General features: G+C 57.8%; 3 protein-coding genes across 4 annotated transcripts; 2 read left to right on the top strand and 1 right to left on the bottom strand.

Moving 5' to 3' along the window:
• Positions 1 to 1957: 1957 nt before the first annotated feature.
• On the top strand, positions 1958 to 6497 carry GPATCH3 (G-patch domain containing 3; the record flags this gene model as incomplete). The annotated part of the gene is made up of 7 exons (XM_082777552.1): positions 1958 to 2321; positions 2660 to 3075; positions 4392 to 4566; positions 4936 to 4995; positions 5271 to 5392; positions 5514 to 5641; positions 6169 to 6497. 7 exons carry the CDS (start codon positions 1958 to 1960, stop codon positions 6386 to 6388), a joined length of 1485 nt encoding a protein of 494 aa, XP_082633678.1. The 3' UTR covers positions 6389 to 6497.
• Positions 6498 to 7335: 838 nt separating this feature from the next.
• On the top strand, positions 7336 to 12946 carry GPN2 (GPN-loop GTPase 2). 2 transcript variants are annotated; one of them, XM_082777506.1, is made up of 6 exons: positions 7336 to 7384; positions 8415 to 8850; positions 10392 to 10548; positions 10741 to 10901; positions 11683 to 11813; positions 12322 to 12946. In XM_082777506.1, the coding sequence occupies exons 2-6, from the start codon at positions 8434 to 8436 to the stop codon at positions 12392 to 12394; spliced, it is 939 nt and encodes a 312-aa protein (XP_082633632.1). In that variant the 5' UTR covers positions 7336 to 7384; positions 8415 to 8433; the 3' UTR covers positions 12395 to 12946. The 2 variants fall into 2 exon arrangements, with proteins under 2 accessions (XP_082633632.1, XP_082633631.1); XM_082777505.1 differs by lacking the exon at positions 7336 to 7384 and adding an exon at positions 7998 to 8165.
• A 4288-nt stretch (positions 12947 to 17234) lies between these two features.
• SFN (stratifin) lies at positions 17235 to 18370 on the bottom strand (the record flags this gene model as incomplete). Its single annotated transcript, XM_082777383.1, has 1 exon — positions 17235 to 18370. The coding sequence occupies one exon, from the start codon at positions 18368 to 18370 to the stop codon at positions 17630 to 17632; it is 741 nt and encodes a 246-aa protein (XP_082633509.1). The 3' UTR covers positions 17235 to 17629.
• Positions 18371 to 19494: the final 1124 nt, after the last annotated feature.

The following is a 19494-nucleotide window of genomic DNA, read 5'->3' as shown; positions in this document are numbered from 1 at the left end:
GGTGTCAAATTTTGGGGGTTCTAAGTTTCCAGAAATACTGGCTGCGGGCCTGGCGTGGGAAGGACGCTAGAGCAAACAGTGACAGAGACTTTCCCTAGAGGCTCTCCGTAAAAATCCTCCTGCCTCATCATCGCAGGGGAGCGTTGTGATGTGGACAGGGGAGCTGATTCACAGCCCCGTGGCTCGCAATCTCCTGAGCGCCCGGCAGAGAGAAACTTGCAGAGGCAGCAGAAGCGTGGCCTGTCCACACGCTGTGCCTTCCTTCACGCACGCAGCCTCGCCCAGAGGGCTCCTTGCCAGCCTGCTGCTGGGTGCTGACTCAGCTAGATGTGCAGGAGGTGCCACCAGGCACCGCGACCACCACGTTTGCCGTGCTTGGTGAAGCCCCACGAGGCCTCCCCGTCCCCTCTTACCCACTGAAACCCCTCAAATTTTAGCCAGCAGCCCCGTGGGAGGACGGACTCCTTTGTCCGCCTGTCCCCCAGCTCTCCCCCCAGCTGCAGCAGGGTGACGGGCTGCTTCCAAGGTGATCTCAGCCCCTGACAGCCGTTTTCCACGGGGAAGGAGCGTGTGAGTCACCGGATGATTTCCGCAGGCCCACGCCAGCCACGGGCACCGTGAGCCACACAGCGGTGACACATGCGTGAGTCACGGTGCACTGGGTGCCGAACAGCCCCATCGCCACGGTGACACCAAGGCAAACATTTCGGAACAGGGAAGAGCCCCCAGCCCCTCTGGTCCCAGCAGCTCCCGGGGATGGGATCCCCGCAGGTCCACCTGCATGGTGGAACCAGCCCCAGGTGGTACCTCATGTCCCTGCCCCATGACACAGAGAATCCTAGAATCATTAGGGTTGGGAAAACCCTCCAAGCTCACCTGGCCCACCCATCCCCTACCGTCACCCACTGACCCTGTCTCCAAGCACCACGTCCCAGTGCCCTTAGCACCCAGTAAGATAACCAGAAGCTAATTAAGAAAACTTTACATGGTTGTCATTAGTTTTCTAAGGGATTCTCTTCTGTGAGTTCATATTAAGTATATTTTATTCAGATAATAAAGAGGATTTGTTTAATAACTAAGGAATCAGATGTTTGATGTTCTTAATTTCCACTGATGATGAGAGGACTGGAGCACCTGTCGTATGGGGACAGGCTGAGAGAACTGGGCCCGTTTAGCCTGGAAAAGAGAAGGCTGAGGGGAGAGCTCATCAATGTGTACAAATATCTGAGGGGAGGGTGTCGAGAGGATGGAGCTGGTCTCTTTTCAGATGTTCCCAGTGACAGGATGAGAGGCAATGGTCACAAACTGAAGCCCAGGAGGTTCCGGCTGAATGTGAGGGGGGATTTCTGTGCTGGGAGGTGGCAGAGCACGGGGACAGGCTGCCCAGAGAGGCTGCGGAGCCTCCAAAACCTGCCTGGATGCTGTCCCGGGCAATGTGCTCTGGGTGAGCCTGCTCGGCAGGGGGTTGGACTGGGTGATCTTCAGAGGTCCCTGAAAACCCTGGCCATTCTGGGTTTCTGGGATTTGGGGATTCTGGGATTTTGGGGATTCTGGGATTTGGGGATTCTGAGTTTCTGGGATTTTGGGATTCTGGGATTTTGGGGATTCTGGGATTTTGGGATTTGGGGATTCTGGGTTTCTGAGATTTGGGGTTTCTGGGATTTTGGGGATTCTGGGATTTTAGGATTCTGGGATTCTGGCATTTGGGGGATTCTGGGATTTGGGGATTCTGGGATTTCGGGGATTCTGGCATTCTGGGATTTGGGGATTCTGGGGATTCTGGGATTTGGGGATTCTGGGATTTTAGGATTCTGGGATTTGGGCATTCTGGGCTTCAATGACTCAGTGCCCCCCCCAGCACCCATCCCCATTTCCCCCCCCCCAGCCACCAGGCGGCGCCCTCCCTCCCTCCCCTCAGGTATCTGACGTCATCACCGCGCGCCCCAACGCGCACAAGATGGCGGCGCCCAGCGGCGGGGCCGGTAATGGCGGCGGGGCCGGGACCGGGGCCGGGGCCGCCCGGTACTGCCTGGTGAGCGGCATCCCGGCCGCGCTGCGCTCCGCACAGCTCCGCTCCTACTTCAGCCAATTCCTGGAAACCGGCGGCTTCCTCTGCTTCCACTACCGCCACCGGCCCGAGCGGGGCTTGGCGGATGGCGGCGGGGGGGCGCCGAGCACCTGCTGCTGCCCGGTGGCCGTGAGGCCCGGCCGCGCCCGCCGCTTCGTCCGCATGTACTCGGGCAAGAGTTGGGTCGGGCCCGCCGGGGCCTCGCTGCCCGGCCGCTGCGTCGTGCGCAGGGTCCGCCTGGGCCCCGGGACAGGTAGGACCGGGCACCGGGGGGACCGGGCACCGGGGTTCCCCTCCCCTCCCGACCCCTTTGGGCCCTGTTCCCAGCTGCTTCAAAGCTTTTCTGGAGGTTTTTAACTCTTTAATTTCGTTATGGGGCAGGAAGAGTTCGGCTCTGGGTCCCAGCAGCTTGTGTCAGCTGCTTAAAACCCTTCATGGGGTTTTTTAACTCCTTAATTTCATTTTGGGGCAAGAAGAGTCGGTTTGGGGTCTGTTCCCCCTCCTTCTGATCAGGAGGGCCCTGATTTATCCCTCTCTGGTGCACGGTGTGTGTTTGGCACCCCCAAAAAAATAATTCCTTCTCTCTTCCAGCTGCCGAGTCATCTCCCAGCGGGGCGGACGCGAGGGCCGCAGGCGAAGCCGTGGCGGAAGCAGACTTGAGGCGGCTCCCGGAGTTCAACCCCCCTTCCTGCATGCCCTTCGGGAACGTGGGCACCCCCCTGAGCGTCTTCCTGGAGCTGATCCGTGCCTGCAGGCTGCCTCCCCCGGTCATCAAGAAGTTGCAGCTGGATTTCCCGAAGACAGGCTCATCCCGGAGGTATGGGAACGTGCCTTTTGAATACCAGGACACTGAGACAGTTATAGAAGAAGAAAGAGTTTACACCGCCGCGGGGGATGAGATCACGGAGGACGAGGGGCCTGTGGCAAGATCTGAAGCGACCGATCCAGCCAGCGCTGAGGAAGATGAGGGGCAGGAAAAGGAGGGAGAGGAGTCGCACTCAGATGACGTAAGTGGATTTTTCTAGTGCCATCTGAGGTCAGCCTGCAAAGCTGAGGGGGCTGATATAACTCCCAGAGCTCACTTTTAATCTTTTATGTGTATAAATCACTTGTCTGACAATGACGTTAAATGTAGCTCTTCACGTCTTGGCGTGCTGAGCCTCTTGGTGCACGTAGCAGTGCGGACGTTAACACCTTTGAAACAGCTCGTCCAAGCTGAGCTGCTTTTGGGTTTCAGCACGAAGGGTTCAGTCCAGAGGAGTGAGTGCAGGCTGTAGCTGTTGCTGCAGGAGGGGACCTCTGCTTGCTGCATGGCCGGTCGGTCTGGCTCTGCTGTTGCTTGTAAATGAGGTGGCTGGAGTCTGAGGAGCACGCTAGGGCTCTGGCAACGACACGCAGAGCATCACGAGTGGTTGACCTTGAATGCTCCTGCAGTACACGTTAGTCATTCAGAAAAAAAAATGGCTTTCCTGACAAAGACTCCTAGAAAACTGGGCTGGACTGGCTCTCCAGAGACTATCTCGCTCCCCCCAGCAGCCTGTCTAGCCTGCTCGCCCAAACCCGTGTCATTAGAGGCAGCACAGTCCCGAGGCAAGCCATTCCCGTTCCTGGCTGTCCCGCCACTCTACGCCAGAATTAGCTCGTATGTCAAATCTCTGCTGCAATTTTATTCCATCAGGTTCTCCTAGCAACAGCGGGCACAGAGAACACTTTGTTCTGTTCCCTCCTTTACAGACTTCTTATTCAACAGCTGCCTTCGGTCTTTTCTTCTCCGTGCTAAGCAACTCTGCTCCCCTGGCCGTTTCTCACAGGCTCGTTTCCTGGATCTCTAGCTGCTCTTTTGGCCGTTCTTTAGCTGGTTAATGTCTCCCTGGAAGGGCTGTGCCCAAAACTGAGCAGGCAGCATAAAGCTGTCAGCCTGATCTGTGGCGGTGCCAGCCAGCTTCTCCTCTGGAACTGATAAAATCTCCTTCGGGATCGACTGCAGTGGAATTAATTTGTTGCTGGTGCTGACTTTACGTACAACACACCTGCTCCTTAAATGGGCATCTCCGCGTTGCAGAGCGGGTACGCTGCTGAAAGCATGCCGTGAAGTGGGTGTGATGTGGTATTTTTCACCACTTCTGTCTGCTGACTCTGAGGATGGCATTAGTCAGGGGAATGAGGTCATCAGCGCCGGTCGTGTCAGTGCCTGAAAGCAGCAGGCTGAGACGAGCTCTGTCGACAAAGCTGTTTCGTAGGGGAGGCGTTGCAGCGGGTCGGGGGAGCAGAAAGGAGGCTCTGTGCTGCTGTTGTCACCCACCTCTGGCCGGTTCCTTTGCAGGACAACGACACCTGCGAGGAGTGGGAGCGCCACGAGGCTCTGCACGAGGACGTGACGAAGCAGGAGCGCGTGGAGGAGCGGCTCTTTGAGGAGGAGATCGAGCTGAAGTGGGAGAAAGGAGGCTCCGGCCTTGTCTTCTACACGGATGCTCAGTACTGGCAGGAGAAGAACGGAGGTAACGGTGGCGTCTGTGTCACTGAGCTACAAACTGCCCACCACAGGCAGGGGACTGGGGGCCCAGCCTGCAGGAGCAGGTAAATTGGGTACAACCCTTCCAGTTCAGCTGCAGATGTAGGCAGGCATCTTGGCATTGCTTTGTAAACCTCCCCTTGATCACAAAACCTGCAGAGGTTCAGTCCAAGGACCAGAGAGAGACCCCTCTGGTCCTACTGGGTAAGCACTGTGGCTTGTGTGGTCTCTAATACCCCATTTCTTCCCATTTTGTTAGAGAAATCAGGGGGCTTGGCCACCAGCAAGCAGCACTTCTTTGTCAGACTTCCACAGCCACCACCAAAACTGGTTCTTTCCTTTTTTTTTTTGGCAGACTTTGATGAGCAGACTGCAGATGACTGGGACGTGGACATGAGCGTCTACTACGACAAAGGTATCTGAGCTTGGAAAAACTCCTTAGGAAACGGGGGAGGTTGGGAAGTTCTGACCCTGCAGAATTTTGGACGTGGGGAACGCTTTGGCTCTGTCATCCTTTGAAAGCGTCCAGGCCGTCAGAGCACTTGAAACAACATTTTTTCTCATCTGGCTGTGAGAGTTGCCAAAAAGAACAGGTTCTGCCTCCTCGTTGTGTGCCGCTCTGGGGGAAATCACAGCAGCAAACAGCTTTCCTGAGCTGTGCTGCTCTGACTCCTGCTTCTCTCTCCTTAGATGGAGGCGATAAGGATGCTCGGGACTCGGTCCAGATGTGGTTGGAACAGAGGCTCCGGGATGGCTTGGAGGACGGCTCTGTTTCAGGGCAGCAAATCGGCACCTTTGAGAGATACACCAAGGTGAGCTTTGGGCTGTGGGGGCAGTGCTCAGAGGGTGTGGGTCTTGGAGGAGGAGGAGGAGGGTTCTGGGGGATGCAGATGGGCTTTGTCCACCAGCTCTGACGTTTTTCTTCTCTCCCAGGGCTTTGGTAGGAAGGTGCTGGAGCAGCAGGGCTGGATGGAAGGGCAGGGGCTGGGGAGCAGCAACTCCGGAATGGCTGAAGCTCTGGACAACGAGGGTCAGAACCCCAGATGCAAGAGGGGGCTGGGGTAAGTGCCCTGCCCTGCCCTGCCCTTCCAGCCCGTGTTTGGAGCCTCTGCCTGGGCTCCCTGAGCTGCTACTACAGCTACATGGCAGCAAAAGGGGTGGAGTGTGAACCAGGACAGTAAGGCTGTCCCAGGGATCTGCTGTCCCCGTGCAGCAGGCAGTGGGGCCAGCCCCAGCACTCCAAAACTGAACACATTGCTTGTCCTAGCAGTCCAGCATTCGTAAAGGGGTTGCGCTAGGTCAGGAGTGGAACCATTTTCAGGCTCATGCATCACAAGAGCACAGGGCAGCTGTGCTCAAGAATTAAGGGTCACCTCTGCTAGTTTTTTTTGTGGGGAGAGCCCGAGTGAGCTGAGCAAGACCTGCGTGTCTTGAGGGCTGGCTCTTGTTTTAGGGACATCTCACAGACAGGAACAGGACAACTGCACCAGCTCAGTCCTCCCTTGTAGCACATGGAGGAGACAGTCTGGGGTTACAGGGGTGTCTCACTGCCTCAGTGTTGGACCTAACACCACCTGCTTCCTTCTAGATACCACGGGGAGAAACTACCAACGTTCAGCAGGGTGAAGAAGCCCCGGCGGGACGCTTCCGTCCTCATTTCGACCATCTACGATGATCCTGACCCCATAGACAGCGGTGACCAGCTCCTCAGGCGCCAGCCGCCCACTGCCATGAAGTACAGACAGGACATGCCCTTTGTCCGGGCATCGCAGGGCACTCTGGAGAGTTTCAGTGCCCAGTCACCCTGAGTAAAGACTGTCAGAGCTTTTTTTATAACTAGCGTTGCTCCTGTCAACCACAGGCTGGCTCCTGCTGGTCTTGAGTCTGGAGCAGAGTGTTCATATATTTATTTTTGGAAGAAAGAGTCTTTTTTAAAAAAAGCAAAACCAAAACTTGGTTGTTTTTTTTTTTGTTGTTTGTTTGTTTGTTTGTTTTTTTCCCAGAACCAATCCAGTGAGAGGGGGAAATATTTGTTCACTGGCAGTGGGGTGGGTGTTGCATTTTATACTGGAGCTTTAAGGCTGATACTCCTGCCTGGATCAGCTGAGCCTGTGTGCTAGGTCTGCAGCCAGTTCATCCCAAAAACTAGAGCTCGTAGATCGCAGATCCTTGAGACCTAGGGGAGGACAAGTACAGACAGGGCCAGCTGTGGCAACGTAACTGTCCTGCAGAAAGCTTGCTGCTGGCCCGCAGCTTCGCCTTGCTTGGGCGTGACCATCCCACAGTCCCGGGAGAAACTCACCGGGATGAAAGACGCGCCCTGGCAGCCCTCGGGAGGCGTCTCCCTGTGGTTGTGTGTAGCGGCTGCTTCCTTCCATGGCTCTCCAAGGCCGATTCCAGGCTGCACAAAGTCCCCTGGCCTGGGAGCTTTCATCCCGGTGACCTGGTATTGTGGCGTTAAATGTGGTTTAGGTGTCCTCTGTGCCAGCGGGCTCTGTCTCAGCCCTCCTGCTGACTTCGCACTCCTTCATTACCACCTCAGGGACCGCGCAGAGCGATTTCACATCGCTGGGGTTACCCCGGGGGGCTGGGTTCGTGCAGGGGGGGCAAAGCGGCGGGGCCGGGATTCGAACCGGGGGACCCGGGGCTCGGAGCCGGGAGGGGGGGGCGCGGGTTCGAGTCCCGCCTGCACCGCGTCCCGCCGGCCGCCAGGGGGCGCTGTGGGGGCGGCCGCGCCCGGCCCGGAACGCGGGGAGCGGGGCCCGGGGCCGGCCCGGAGCCGGGGAGGGGGCACAGGGGAGGCGGTGAGCGGCTGGGGGGGGGGGGGACACGATTTGGGGGGATTTGGGGGGTTTTGGGGGGCATGGAGGGGATGTGGGGGCAAAGAGGGGGCACGGGGGGGCGTGGGGAGGCACGGAGGGAGACATGGGGGGGCGTGGGTAAGGAGGGGGGGTTGGGGATATGGGGGAGACATGGGGGGATATGGGGGGGACAGGGGAAAGAGGGGTAATGGGGGGAAGGGGGGCGTGAGGGGTACAAGGGGGATGTGGGGGAAAAGAGGGGATAGGAGGGGATGTGGGGAGGGAGGGGGGACATGGGGGGACATGGGCAAGGAGGGGGGACATGGGGGCAAAGAGGGGATATGGGGGGGAATTAGGCCATGGGGGGGGAAGAGGGGATAGGGGAGGGGGTGGGGGACACGCAGGGGGGAAATTGGGGTCGGAGGAGGGGGGGGATGTGGGGAAATGGGGGGGACATTGCAGGGAAATGGGACATGGGAACGGGGGGGAAGAGGGGACATGGGGAGGAGAAAGGGGTGTGGGGTGTGGGATATGGGGGAGGGGATGTGGGGACATGGGGAGACGAGGGGGGTAGGTGGGGAGGAGAGAGGACATGGAGGGGACATGGAGGGTAAGGGCATGGGGACACAGGACTGGAAGAGGGGCCTGGGGACACGCTGCACCCACTGAGGGAATATAGGGGTGCTGTCACACCAGGAAGGGCCCAGCCGGGGTAAACTCACCCCAAAGGCAGGCAGGAGAAGGGACCTGCACCCTACAGCACAGCCCTGCAGCTCTGGCTGAGGTTTTGTGCCAATTTTCAGCTGTGGTGTGAGGGGCTGGGCGGGCAGGGGGTGACAGGGGCAGCGTAGTGACCAGACCCTAATGCAGGGGGTGCCAGCGGTGAATGGGGGCAGTGCTCACACCGCATCGCTTTCCCTTCCTCTCCTCCTGCTCCTTGGCCGTGAATTCCCTGCGGGGCCTAAGACCCAGCCTGGTGTTGTTACAAAATGCAAACGAGATGGTAAACGGGAGCTTTTCCTTCCTCGCCTAGGAGAAGGAAATGAGCCGAGATGTCTGAGGGCAGCAAGGGGAGCTCGCTGGCCTTCGGCCAGGTGGTGATCGGGCCGCCGGGCTCCGGGAAGACGACCTACTGCCACGGCATGCAGGAGTTCCTGGGCAGGATCGGGCGCAAGGTGGCCGTGGTGAACCTGGACCCCGCCAACGAGGGGATGCCCTACCCGTGTGCCGTGGACATCTCCGAGCTCATCACCTTACCCGACGTGATGGAGAGCTTGAAGCTGGGCCCCAACGGGGGGCTCATCTACTGCATGGAGTACCTGGAGGCCAACCTCGACTGGCTGCAGGAGAAGCTGGCCGCCCTCAGGGGTCACTACTACTTGTTTGACTGCCCGGGGCAGGTGGAGCTCTACACCCACCACAGCGCCCTGAAGAATGTCTTTGCCCAGATGGCCAAGTGGAATTTCAGGGTGGGTTCTGGGCTCTGCAGGGAGCGCCCGGCACTGCCCTTGTGCAAGGGGTTCAGGAGCTGCGTACCCTGTAGTCGGGGCTTTTGGTTGTGGATGTGGGTACTAATGACTGTTTGCTTCACTAACCTGTTTGCCCTTTCATGTGAAAGTGCTTTATCAGGGGAGGAGGAATGTGTCCCCATTTTGTGCTCGGAGGGATTGGCAAGAGCAGCTTGTTCAGGGCGTTTAATGCAGGGTCATTACCATGAGCAGAAACAGATTCCTTCCTCCCAGTCTTACTCTTCTTGAAGGTCCTGTCCTCAGAGCTCATGTGCTTTATCTGTCGGTGCTGTGTTTTGGAGCAGGGAGGGAGATGTGCGTGCAGGGTGAGCGGGGGATCCTTTGCATCGCCCTGTGAGAAATTCAGGTGTCAGCTCAGGCCCTACCTGCCACTCCTGCAGCCAAACCAAATCGCTGTGCACGGTGTAATACGTGCTCTGTGCTTTCTTGCACAATGGAAGATGCAAATTAGGAAGTGCAGGTGAGAAGAGTCCCATAACCAAGCTAACTTGCCTACGTTGCATTTGTTTTGCATTTGGGCCAAACCATGAATGTGCAAACCATGTACGGTGTGAGCAAGAACGGCAAGTTCATTTGCTTGAGAATGTCACTGGGAATCTGTACATTACAATTCATTTTTATTCAAATAAATGTACATGAAATTGTAGTTACTAAAAAAAAAGATAGTTACGCTCCTGTTTTGATGCTCACTGGGGTGCTTACACCTGTCTGTGAGCTTCAAACCCGCATTTTTTGCTGCAGAAGCAGAGCTGTGACTCAGCCACACTCAACTACAGAGCCCTGACTTTGAGTAACATTGCGTAACAGGCAGTAACTTAGCAGAGATCTCCGACCACATTGTTACAGCTGCATGAAACACAGGGAATCAAACGACTCATTAATTTAATTATTAATTATTATTTCAAACCACATGACAATTGTTTCTCCCTGTTGAGTGAGGTGTGCTCCGGTTGCTGCTGCCGAGCGTATGCTGTGCGTGAGCATTCCTGTGGGGAGCGCGGAGGTCTTGAGGTAGTCGTGTAGTTCAGAAGGAGAGTTAGCCCAGCTGCCACCCCAAAAACCTGCAGAGTACAGACAAGAAGGGAAACTTCACCAGCAAAGAAGGAAGCCCTGAGAAACAGGAGAGCAGTTGCAGGTTTAACAGCGTCTGTAAGTGCTGCTGGTGCAGCCTCGCATGCCAGAAGCCTTCCCACAGCCCTTTCTGTGCACCAGCACCCTCAGTCCTGAATCCCCCAGGTGGTCCACAGGTGTGAAAGTGGAGATACGTGGATCTATGCACGTAGGAGCAATCCTATATTCATATAATAGGAAGTTTTGTGTACACAGGCTAGAAGGTAGGTGGTAACTTTCCCTACACAGGAGTCTGTGTGGTTGTAGTTAGAGCTGAATGGGTTGTCGTTCTCAGACTGTCCCAAAAGCAAGAGGATGGGCTCTTTACTAGGTCTGACCTTGTGCTGTCCCTCTGTGTCTTTGCTCCCCAGCTGGCAGCAGTGCATTTGGTGGATTCTCACTACTGCACAGACCCCGGCAAGTTCATCTCCGTGCTCTGCACGTCGCTCTCCACCATGCTGCACGTGGAACTGCCCCACGTGAACGTCCTCTCCAAGATGGACCTGATCGAGCAGTACGGCAAGCTGGGTAAGAGACTTTGCTGAGAGGGAGATGTGGAGCAGGGCAGCCTCAGGTCCAAATTAGCTGCTCGGCTACGTTTATTTTTTTTCGAGTCAGGGAAATGGTGCAAAGCTCACTGGGTTCTTGGTGTCATGCTCTGGCCGGGGACTCACCGATATTTACAAATTGCCTTCAGAGATTCTTGCTGTTTCCCTGCAGCTTTCAACCTGGATTATTACACAGAGGTCCTGGACCTCTCTTACTTGGTTGACCATTTAGCTTCGGACCCCTTCTTCAGAAATTACCGCCGCCTCAACACGAAGCTGGTGGAGGTGATCGAGGACTACAGCCTGGTGTCCTTCGTTCCGCTCAACGTCCAGGTGATGCAGCAGGAGGAGAGGGGTGGAGGGCACAGGGGGCACTGGATACGTAGCCAGCATGTTTGGTGGCAGCTTGGGTACAGTTGAGTGTTCAAAAAGTGAGGGGAAGGATGAGTTCTGCAAGGGCAATCCAAAAAAATCAGTGTTGCCTCTGCCCGCTTCTGCCCCAAGAACTGGCTGTGAAAAAAAATAGAGCCATGAGGGCTGAAAAGCTTTGCTATGAAGAGGCTCAGGGTTGTGGGAGGACAGTGACATGCACCCAGACTTGTAAATGTTCTGTGGCAGCCAAAGGAAAAGGAAAAGCTCATGAGCTTGGGGCTATGTGGGCCTTGTGACCTGGGGTGGGGAATTAAGACTCCCCCTCCGTGCAGGTCTTCTGAGCCTGCATTTCAATTCCGAGCAAACTATTACCTGAAACGTTGTTAAGTCAGGGAGCACAAAATAATTTGAAGATGGGAGGAGTACCTTTGTGAGGAAGGGCTGAAAATGTTAATTCTGTAGTTGGTGGAAGTGTCAACAAAGGGAGATAGGCTGAGACGAGCGGTGATGAAAGGGAGTGAGAGGGTGGAGGGTGTGAGCCCATCACATATTCCGACCCCAAGGGGGAGCTGCTCCTTGTCCTCTCACCCCTCTGGGCTCAGGGAGGCACGGAAGCGTCATCGGGGCTTTGGGTGCTGTTTGGGTGGCCCTGAGCCTCGGGAAAATCTGCGGTAAAGCCCAACATGAGCTCCTGCCTCCGGGGAGGACCAGGTCCCCTGTGTGTCATCTCCCTCCCTTTCAGGATAAGGAGAGCATGCGGCAGGTGATGCAGGCCGTGGACAAAGCCAACGGCTACTCCTTTGGAGACCAGGAGCACAGGAGCCTGGAAGCCCTGATGTCGGCAGCAGTGGGAGCTGATTTCCACTTTACTTCGTATCCTTCACTGCTCCGTGGTTGTGCTGAGTTTTAATTTCTCCTGTATGGGTTGGGGAAGAGGGACTGGAGGTGGTACAGCAGCTCGCAGGTTGTTTGTAACATCTGATGCTGATCAGATTTACAGGTAGCAAGTCATTAGAGCTCAGCCCAGATTTTCACGTGCAGCATCTGTCCACGCCAAAGCCACCACAGGTATTGCTAATTGATATTGTAAATGTGGGAGGAATCTTCTGACAACTTTCCTCTCCTTCAAACTCACTTGGACTGTTTCGTTGCATTTTGTCCAAACCATACAATTGATTCTCCTGCACTTGTCGAGTCTGGGATCAGCCCGAGCCAGAAATAACTCAGGTGATGCGTGCTGCTGCCAGTACTGCTGTCTTCCTGCCAGCCTTCAGGCTAATGTTGGGGTTGGTTCCTCGCTGAGAACGTTAGAGCTCCTTGCAGAAGGGAGTGTTTGAGCCCTGCCCTGCTGCCTTGTTTTCCTTAATTAGTGTATTATCAGCACACTTGCAGTGCAGGAGAAGTATGTGCAATCTCGGGACAAGACCGTGGAAGAAGAAGTGATGGATATGTAACACACCCGCCCCTGCCGCAGCTGCTCTCTGCTTTGACAGCTCTCCTTCCCCTGCCAGGAGTCGAAGGGAGGCTCCGTGGCGTCTGACTCAGACCAAGTGAAAGCCTTTCCATGCAGAAGTCTGGCTTCCGGACTCCCTTGCTGTGGGGATTTGACCTCTTGTGCTTCAGCCCCACTGCGCAGAGCAGCGTTTTTGTGGAAGGGCTGTGGCTGAGAGCAAAGCAAGCGAGGGAGATTTAGTCAGGGGAAGGCATGGGTAGCAAGAGGAGAGAAGCCAGGTACAGGAGACTGACCTCTGCCAAGTCTCCTCCTCCCCATCATGACAAAGATGGAGCCAGAGAAAGAAAAATCAGTTTGAGTTGTCTCTTTTATAGCGAGACTTGACACAAGTTCTTGGTTTACTTCCTAGGAGCGTTGTACACAGTCCTCAGAGGAATATCCAGGCTGAGAAGCCTCCAATCTGTCTCAGGGAGGACAGAAAGATGGTTGTTTTTCTTTTTTTTAAATAATGATGGACTCTTTCTTAATAAAACACTTCTTCGTCTCGCTTTCATCTTGTGAGTTTGCTGAACCTGAATAAATAAAACCGAGTGCTACAAAGCCCGGGGCTAAAAAGCCTCTGGTGGGAACGTCACAGCAGCTGTTGCGTTGTGTACTTTGCAGAAATGTGCCGTGTTCGCGACGTCGTGTTCCTCTATGATGTGCCTGAGAACAGACGAGGTCTTTGCTGGAGGGAGCTGTGGGATGTGAAAGCAGGTCACTTCCCGTGCGCGCCTCTCCAGGGGCTGAGTGCTGGTGTTCGGTGCGCACGCAGCGCGCTGACAGAAACTGCAAACGCGGCTTTTGGGAGCTTTTGATTAAGAAAGACCCTGTGTGACTCAGCAGGAGGTTGGAGCACATCATTCCCATCTACGTCCTTGCCTGGCTGCTGGCTCATCTGCTCTCAGCCACCTTTTTCTGGGCTTTTTTCCCTGCAATACCTCCTGATCCCAAATCCTGGGGCTTACCCATTTCCTACGTAATTACAATAATACATCCTGACGGTGACAGCAGCAGCCCCCAGACCTCAAAAGCTACCTGCTGCATGTCCTGGCTGTATATGACAGCTTGGGACCGGGGTGCTGGGGAGGTTGGGGTGGTGGAAAGCAGCTCCTGCAGTGGCACACGGGCTGGGGGCAGGGTCCCAGATGCATCGTTCTGCCCCAAGACCTTACAGAAAGTAACTCAGCTCCTTGCTTTGGCCCTTCACAGTGCAACTGCAGGCCAGTGGCTCGCTATCAAAATTGGTCTGGGGTCTTGCCTGGCAGACAGGGAATTAAACTCTTCCTTTCCACAGCTTTGTGGCCATAATTTGGAAAAATCCAGACGAGACGAGCTCAGGGGAAGAAGGGGATGAAAACACATGATCCTGCACACACAGACGGGCTTGTATTTAGCCGGATCAGTACGTGATGAAAGACATTTCAAATAGATGTCAAGTTCCTGTCTCCTGCCTCTACGTGAGCACTTTCCCTGAGAGCCCAGGGGCTTCCCTGGGTATTCCTGGCTGAAACCTGGCAGCTGCCTCTCAGTGCTATCTCGGGCCGCAGGGCTGAGAGCCAATCTAACCATAATCAGAGCTGAAACTCCAGCCTTGCATCGGTCCTGTGGGCTTCTCCTGGTCATCTTTGAGCCCTGCAGTTGCTATAAAGGGATGGAAGATGTGAGCATTTAAAGAAAAAAAAAAGAAAGAAAGTGAACTTTCTGGCTTATTTTTCATGGCTTTGAGAGATTTGGTGGCTTAAAAGGGTACGGTCAGGTCAAGCCGGAGTTATGCAAGAGCCATCAAAGCCTTTGTGGCCGCTCTGCTTGGGCGCTTTAATACCCGTGCAGCATCTGCAACCCCAGCCCTGCTGTGCTGTGCCAGCAGCTGGAGAAAATGAAAAAAATCGGAGGCCAGGAGAAGCCCTGAGCCTGGGGAAGCTCCTCTGAGAAATGCTGAGGGTGGCTCTGCAGCCGGGTCCTGCGCCCGCACGTCCCCACGCCGGGAGGGGACGGCTCCGGGGGCTGAGGGAGGTGACACCCTGGCTCCCGTCGCTCCCCGTTGAGCAATCGGGCACGGGGCCAGCATTAGTCACCCTCATGGAGGCACGGCCCTGGGGGGGCCCAGCTCTGGGTTAAACTGGGCCTTCCTGCCCCGGCCCCCCTCCAGGTGCTGCTCCCTCCCCGGCTCTGGGGATGGGGAAGGGGTGGGGGGCTTCAGCTGCAGGTGCTGAGCGGGGTTTTGGTGTGTCCCTGCTGCTCCCAGCCCCATCCCTGGCCTTGCAGCACACGAGACACAAATTATTGGGTCCTGGGATGAATTGGCAAGTGTGGGCACGGGCCCCGCCACGGCTCAGCCTCGTGGGGCTGGGCAGTGCACGGACAGACTCACGGACACCTCCAGGCACCGCAGCCATCCCAAACGCCTGCCCATGACCAGAGCAACCCCACTGCCACCAGCCTGGGGGTCCCTCAAAACACCCCTTAGGGCAGCACCCACCACAGGCACCCCAAAAGCTGCCTTCCCAAACCCCTGGGAGGGAGCTCAGCCACTGCCACCCACCCAAAACCAGGCTGGGGACAGGGGACAAGCCTGGCTGTGGGTCCTGCCACCCTCCAGATTTTGCAGGCAGCAAAATCTGGAGCAGCAGAGACCCGTTTCGGTAGCCTTAAAGCCATGGCTACTAGCCATGGCATTGGGGAGGCAGCCCCAGGGCATGGTGCTGGGGCAGGTCCCTGCTCCCAGAGCCTGTCCCCAGCCCTTCCCAGGGCGGCTCTGGGCTGGGGACACTCCCTGGCCCCAGGCACCCCAAGTCCCTTAGCTCTGCTGGTGCCACAGATGCTAAAATCCCAGTGTATGGCTCTGCTCTGCCCCGTTCCTGCATGGTGCCAGAGCATCCTCCAGCTGGGTGAGGGGGGGATAAGGACAGGGCCAGGTGGTGCACAGCTGCTGACAGCAGTGTTGTGAGGCCCGGGGGCTCCCTCCCAGCCCCAAAAAGCCACCGGACCGGCTGGGAGGCCGGAGAGCATCGCCTCCTCCACGGCCCCGCCACGCTGCAATTTGGGGCGCTGCCAAAATCCATGGCTGCCCGCTTACCTCCTCCTGGGAGGCCGCATCGTCCTCCAGCCTCCCCAGCCCCCAGAAGCAGCAGGGACCGATGGCTGTCCCTACATCCCACTGGGCTGGGCCCACTGTCCCCTCCTTGTGTCCCCAACCCTTGGGGTCAGGGGCCAGCGAGGGCCCGCGGCTCGTTTTTCACGTCTGCCGGCCCTGCTTTGGCTAATTACAAGTCTGGGGCCGGTTCCCAGGCTGGGTGTGCTCGAGGCCAGGTGGAGGCCAAGCAGGGGGGCCCCTCACTGTCCCCCCACCACAAAAACCAGCTCCGCTCCCACCACCACCAAGGGACCTTCGCAAGCGGGACCCCTCAAATCCCATCCTCCATCCTCAGCCCTAGGTCTGTGCCTCAGCTCCTGGGGCGGGGGCTCGCAGGGCCCCCCCCCTGCAGCAGTGCCCCACAGGGCTCTGATCCGGCTCTGCCCCAAGGAGCTGCGGCCGGGCGAGCAGGTTCTGCATCGCGCAGCCTCCCACAGCCAACGCGTTCCCACGGCGGAGCCCGTTCGAACCCCACTGCGGCACCAACCTCACCCTGCACTCCCTGGGTGGCTTTCCTGCCATGCCTCAGTTTCCCCCAAGCCCCCAAAACCCCGTTTTTTGGCCCGGTGAGGGGGTGTCCCTGCTGTCCCCACGCAGGGACCATGCAGAGGCGGCGCGCCCTGAGTCACGGCGCGCTTCCTCCCGGCATCCCGGCGTTTCCCATCAAAGGCCAGGTCCTGCCCAGCGCGGCCCAGCCCTGCTGCTCTTGATCTGATGAGCTCATAGCCCAGGGTGCCGTGACTGTATTTTATTGTAATGAGCCTCTCATGTCGAAACTTGCGCTCCGCAAGCTGCGCCCTTCGCCGTGGCCGGGCGCCAGGGCCAGAAGTGCTGAGCTTTCCTCCTTGCGCCGGTGCAGCCAGGCCTCACTGGGGACGTCCCCACCCTGATGGGGAGGACACGGTGTCCCTCCCCGTGTCGCTGTTTCGGGAGAACCCCCTCTTAGCCAAGGAGGAGAGCTTGGTGGGGGGGCATGGAGACCATCCCCTGCCTGCACAAGGGTCCCCTGGTCATGGGTTTTGGGGCACCGTGTGTTGTATGATGGGGATGGGGACACCGTGGGGATGGGGACATCTTAGGGATGGGAACACCACATGGATGGGGACACCTTGGGGATGAGGATGCCACGGGGATGGGGATTACACAGGGATGGGGACACAACAGGGTGGGGACACCCCGCTGCAGGGCTGGGGACCTGGGACATCACCTCAGCTCTCTTACCAGGGCTACCCAAACCTTCTCCCCTTGGCAACCCCACCTGGAGAGCCCTTTCCCGGCACCCCCCAAGGCTCAGGGCTCACTGAGCACCCCGACACCTCACTGCAGGGCTGGGGAGGGGATGCAAGCAGCCAGATGGGTGCTCTGGGGGGGGCTGCAGACCCCGGCCGCTCCCCAGCACGGCAGAGCAGGAGGCGATGCCGGTGCCCGGCGGCTGCAGAAGCTGCCTGGGCATGTGTGCGGGGGGAGAGACGAGGCAACCACAGAGGCAGGCGTGCACGAGACGGTTTATTGGAGACGCACAGAGGCTTTGGCGATTCACGACACCCCCCTGTCCCCCCCCCTCCCCCTTTCTCCTTTCCCCATCCCGTCCCATCACCTCCTCCCGCCGCCTCGGGGGACCGGCAGTGTGGCTCCAGCACCCCCACCCCGGGATGGTGGGTGTGGAGCTGCCACAAACCAGGCTGCCCCCCCCCTTCCATCTAAAATGTTAAATTTTGGGGGGTGGAGGGGGGCTGGCAGTGCTCTAGGAAGGGAGATGGAGGCATCCTCCTTCTTCTCCCCCCCCCCCCCAGGAAAAGAGCATGAGGAAGAGGGAAGGGGGGGGACCTGCCAAAACCACCCCGGCAAACACCGCACACGGCCCCCGCTCCGACACCCAACCTGGGGGGGGGAGGAGGAGGATGGGGAGGGGGCCGAGATGCCTTCCCAAAAGAAAAAAAAAAAAAAAAAAGAAAAAAAAAAAAAGGGAAGAGACACCGAAAGGTGGGGAGGAAGGAGGTGTCAGGTTGGGAGGGGGGGGGAAAGAGGGGAGCCGCCGGTCCCTGGCCCCGCGGGGGCTGTTCAGTTCTTGGGCTCTTCGCCAGCCTCGCCGCCGTCTTCGCCCGCGCACTCGGCTGTCCATAACGTGAGGTTGTCCCTGAGCAGCTGCATGATGAGGGTGCTGTCCTTGTAGGAGTCTTCGCTGAGCGTGTGCAGGTCCCCCATGGCCTCGTCGAAGGTGGTCTTGGCCAGCGAGATGGCCTGCTCGGGGGCGTTGGCGATCTCGTAGTGGAAGACGGAGAAGTTGAGGGCCAGCCCCAGGCGGATGGGGTTCGTGGGCTGCATCTCCTTTTTACTGATGTCCATGGCCTCTTGGTACGCCTTCTGGGCTTTGTCTATCGTCTCCTGGCGGTCGTTGCCCGTGGCCACCTCGGCCAGGTATCGGAAGTAGTCGCCCTTCATCTTCAGGTAGAAGACCCTGCTCTCGGGGTCGCTGACTTTCTTGATGAGATACTTGTCCAGCAAGCCCAGGACGACGTTGCAGACGCTCTTCAGCTCCTCTTCCACCTTCTCCCGGTACTCGTTCACCAGCTGTGCCTTGTCGTCCCCCTCTTCGGTTTTGTGCTCGATGCTGGAGATGACCCTCCAGGCCGAGCGCTGGCAGCCCACCACGTTCTTGTAGGCGACGGAGAGGAGGTTGCGCTCCTCGTTGGACAGCTCGTCCCCGTGCTCCACCACCGCCTTCATGAAGTCCGCCATGTCCTCGTAGCGCTCAGCCTGCTCGGCCAGCTTGGCCTTCTGCACTTGGTGGTTTCTTGCCATGGCTGGGGACGCGGACGGGCGCGCACGACAGACGCTGGGGGCGAGGAGCGGGCCGGGAGCCGTCGGAGCCTCTGCCGAGCCTCGCCGCCCGGATTCGCTTTTGGCTGGGCGTCGGAGCCCCGAGCGAGAGCGGGAGGAGCCAGCGAGGCCGAAGGAGCGGCCTCCTCCTCCTCTGCTTCCTCCCTGCCGAGCCCGGCCTTAAAAGGAAAATTGCCATGATTCATCGTGCCCCGAGGCAGCGAGGCGCTGGGGAAGGGGCGAGCGGGCGGCCCCCGCCCTGCCCTCGCCTCGGGCTCTGGGTCCCTGGGGTGCCAGGAGGACGAGGCTGATCCCAGGGACGTCCCGTGGTCCCCGGGGAATCCCAACCCCACCCTCGGATCAATGGGGGACCCATCCCTGGCTGCTGGAAGTGCTTGGAACGGGGAGTGGTGGGGTTGGTGTTTTGGGGGTGAAGCAGAAGCGCCTGGCATGCTCTTCCCACCCCCCCAGAGAAACAGGGCACGGGGTGGGCCCGGCTGTAAAGATGGTCTCCTCCCCAAAAATCCTATCGCTGTCGTTTTTACGTGGTGATTAACTCGCTGGTAATTGCGAGGGCTTGAAGGGCAGGTATTTATTCCCACAGGTGGGGAAACCGAGGCAGGAGGAGCAGCCCTTGCCTTGCCCAAGCACCGCTGCAGGGATCGGGATCAGGATCGGGGCTGGGGCGTTCCCGGCTCCTCCACACTGCCCAGATTGGGGGGAATCACCCTGGCCCTTGGAAACGCCAGGTCCTGGCTCCAAAACAATCCAAAACGCCACCAAACAACCCCCCAAAAAAAGCAGAAAATGCTGAGCCGACAGCTCCCAAACCCTGCAGAGCCCCTTTGAGGCTTCTTTGCCTCTCGCTGCCGACCCGGTGCTGCGTCTCCCCACCACAGCCCAGCCGGAGCAGCTCACCAGTGACCGGTCTGAGCTCTTCACGCTGCGTTTGAAGAGTTCGGGATTGATTTGGGAACTCTTTTCCTTGTCTTTCTTTTTTTTTATTATTTTTTATTTTTTCAAAAGCTCGCTGTAGGTGCTTGCTCTGCCCAGATTAGGATCTGCGCTCGGCGTTGTTGCGCTGCAGTTTCGCTCTCAGCCTGATT

This window comes from Aythya marila (assembly GCF_965140915.1).
Source record: "Aythya marila genome assembly, chromosome: 22".
NCBI classification, from domain to species: Eukaryota; Metazoa; Chordata; class Aves; order Anseriformes; family Anatidae; genus Aythya; species Aythya marila.
This window is presented reverse-complemented; position numbering and strand designations above follow the sequence as displayed.

Coding starts and splice junctions, on each gene's coding strand:
- GPN2 (XM_082777506.1), top strand. CDS start 8,434: ATGTCTGAGGGCAGCAAGGGGAGCTCGCTGGCCTTCGGCCAGGTGGTG. Junction 10,902..11,682: donor TCGTTCCGCTCAACGTCCAG/GTGATGCAGCAG, acceptor CCTCCCTTTCAG/GATAAGGAGAGCATGCGGCA. Junction 11,814..12,321: donor GCTGATTTCCACTTTACTTC/GTATCCTTCACT, acceptor GTGTATTATCAG/CACACTTGCAGTGCAGGAGA.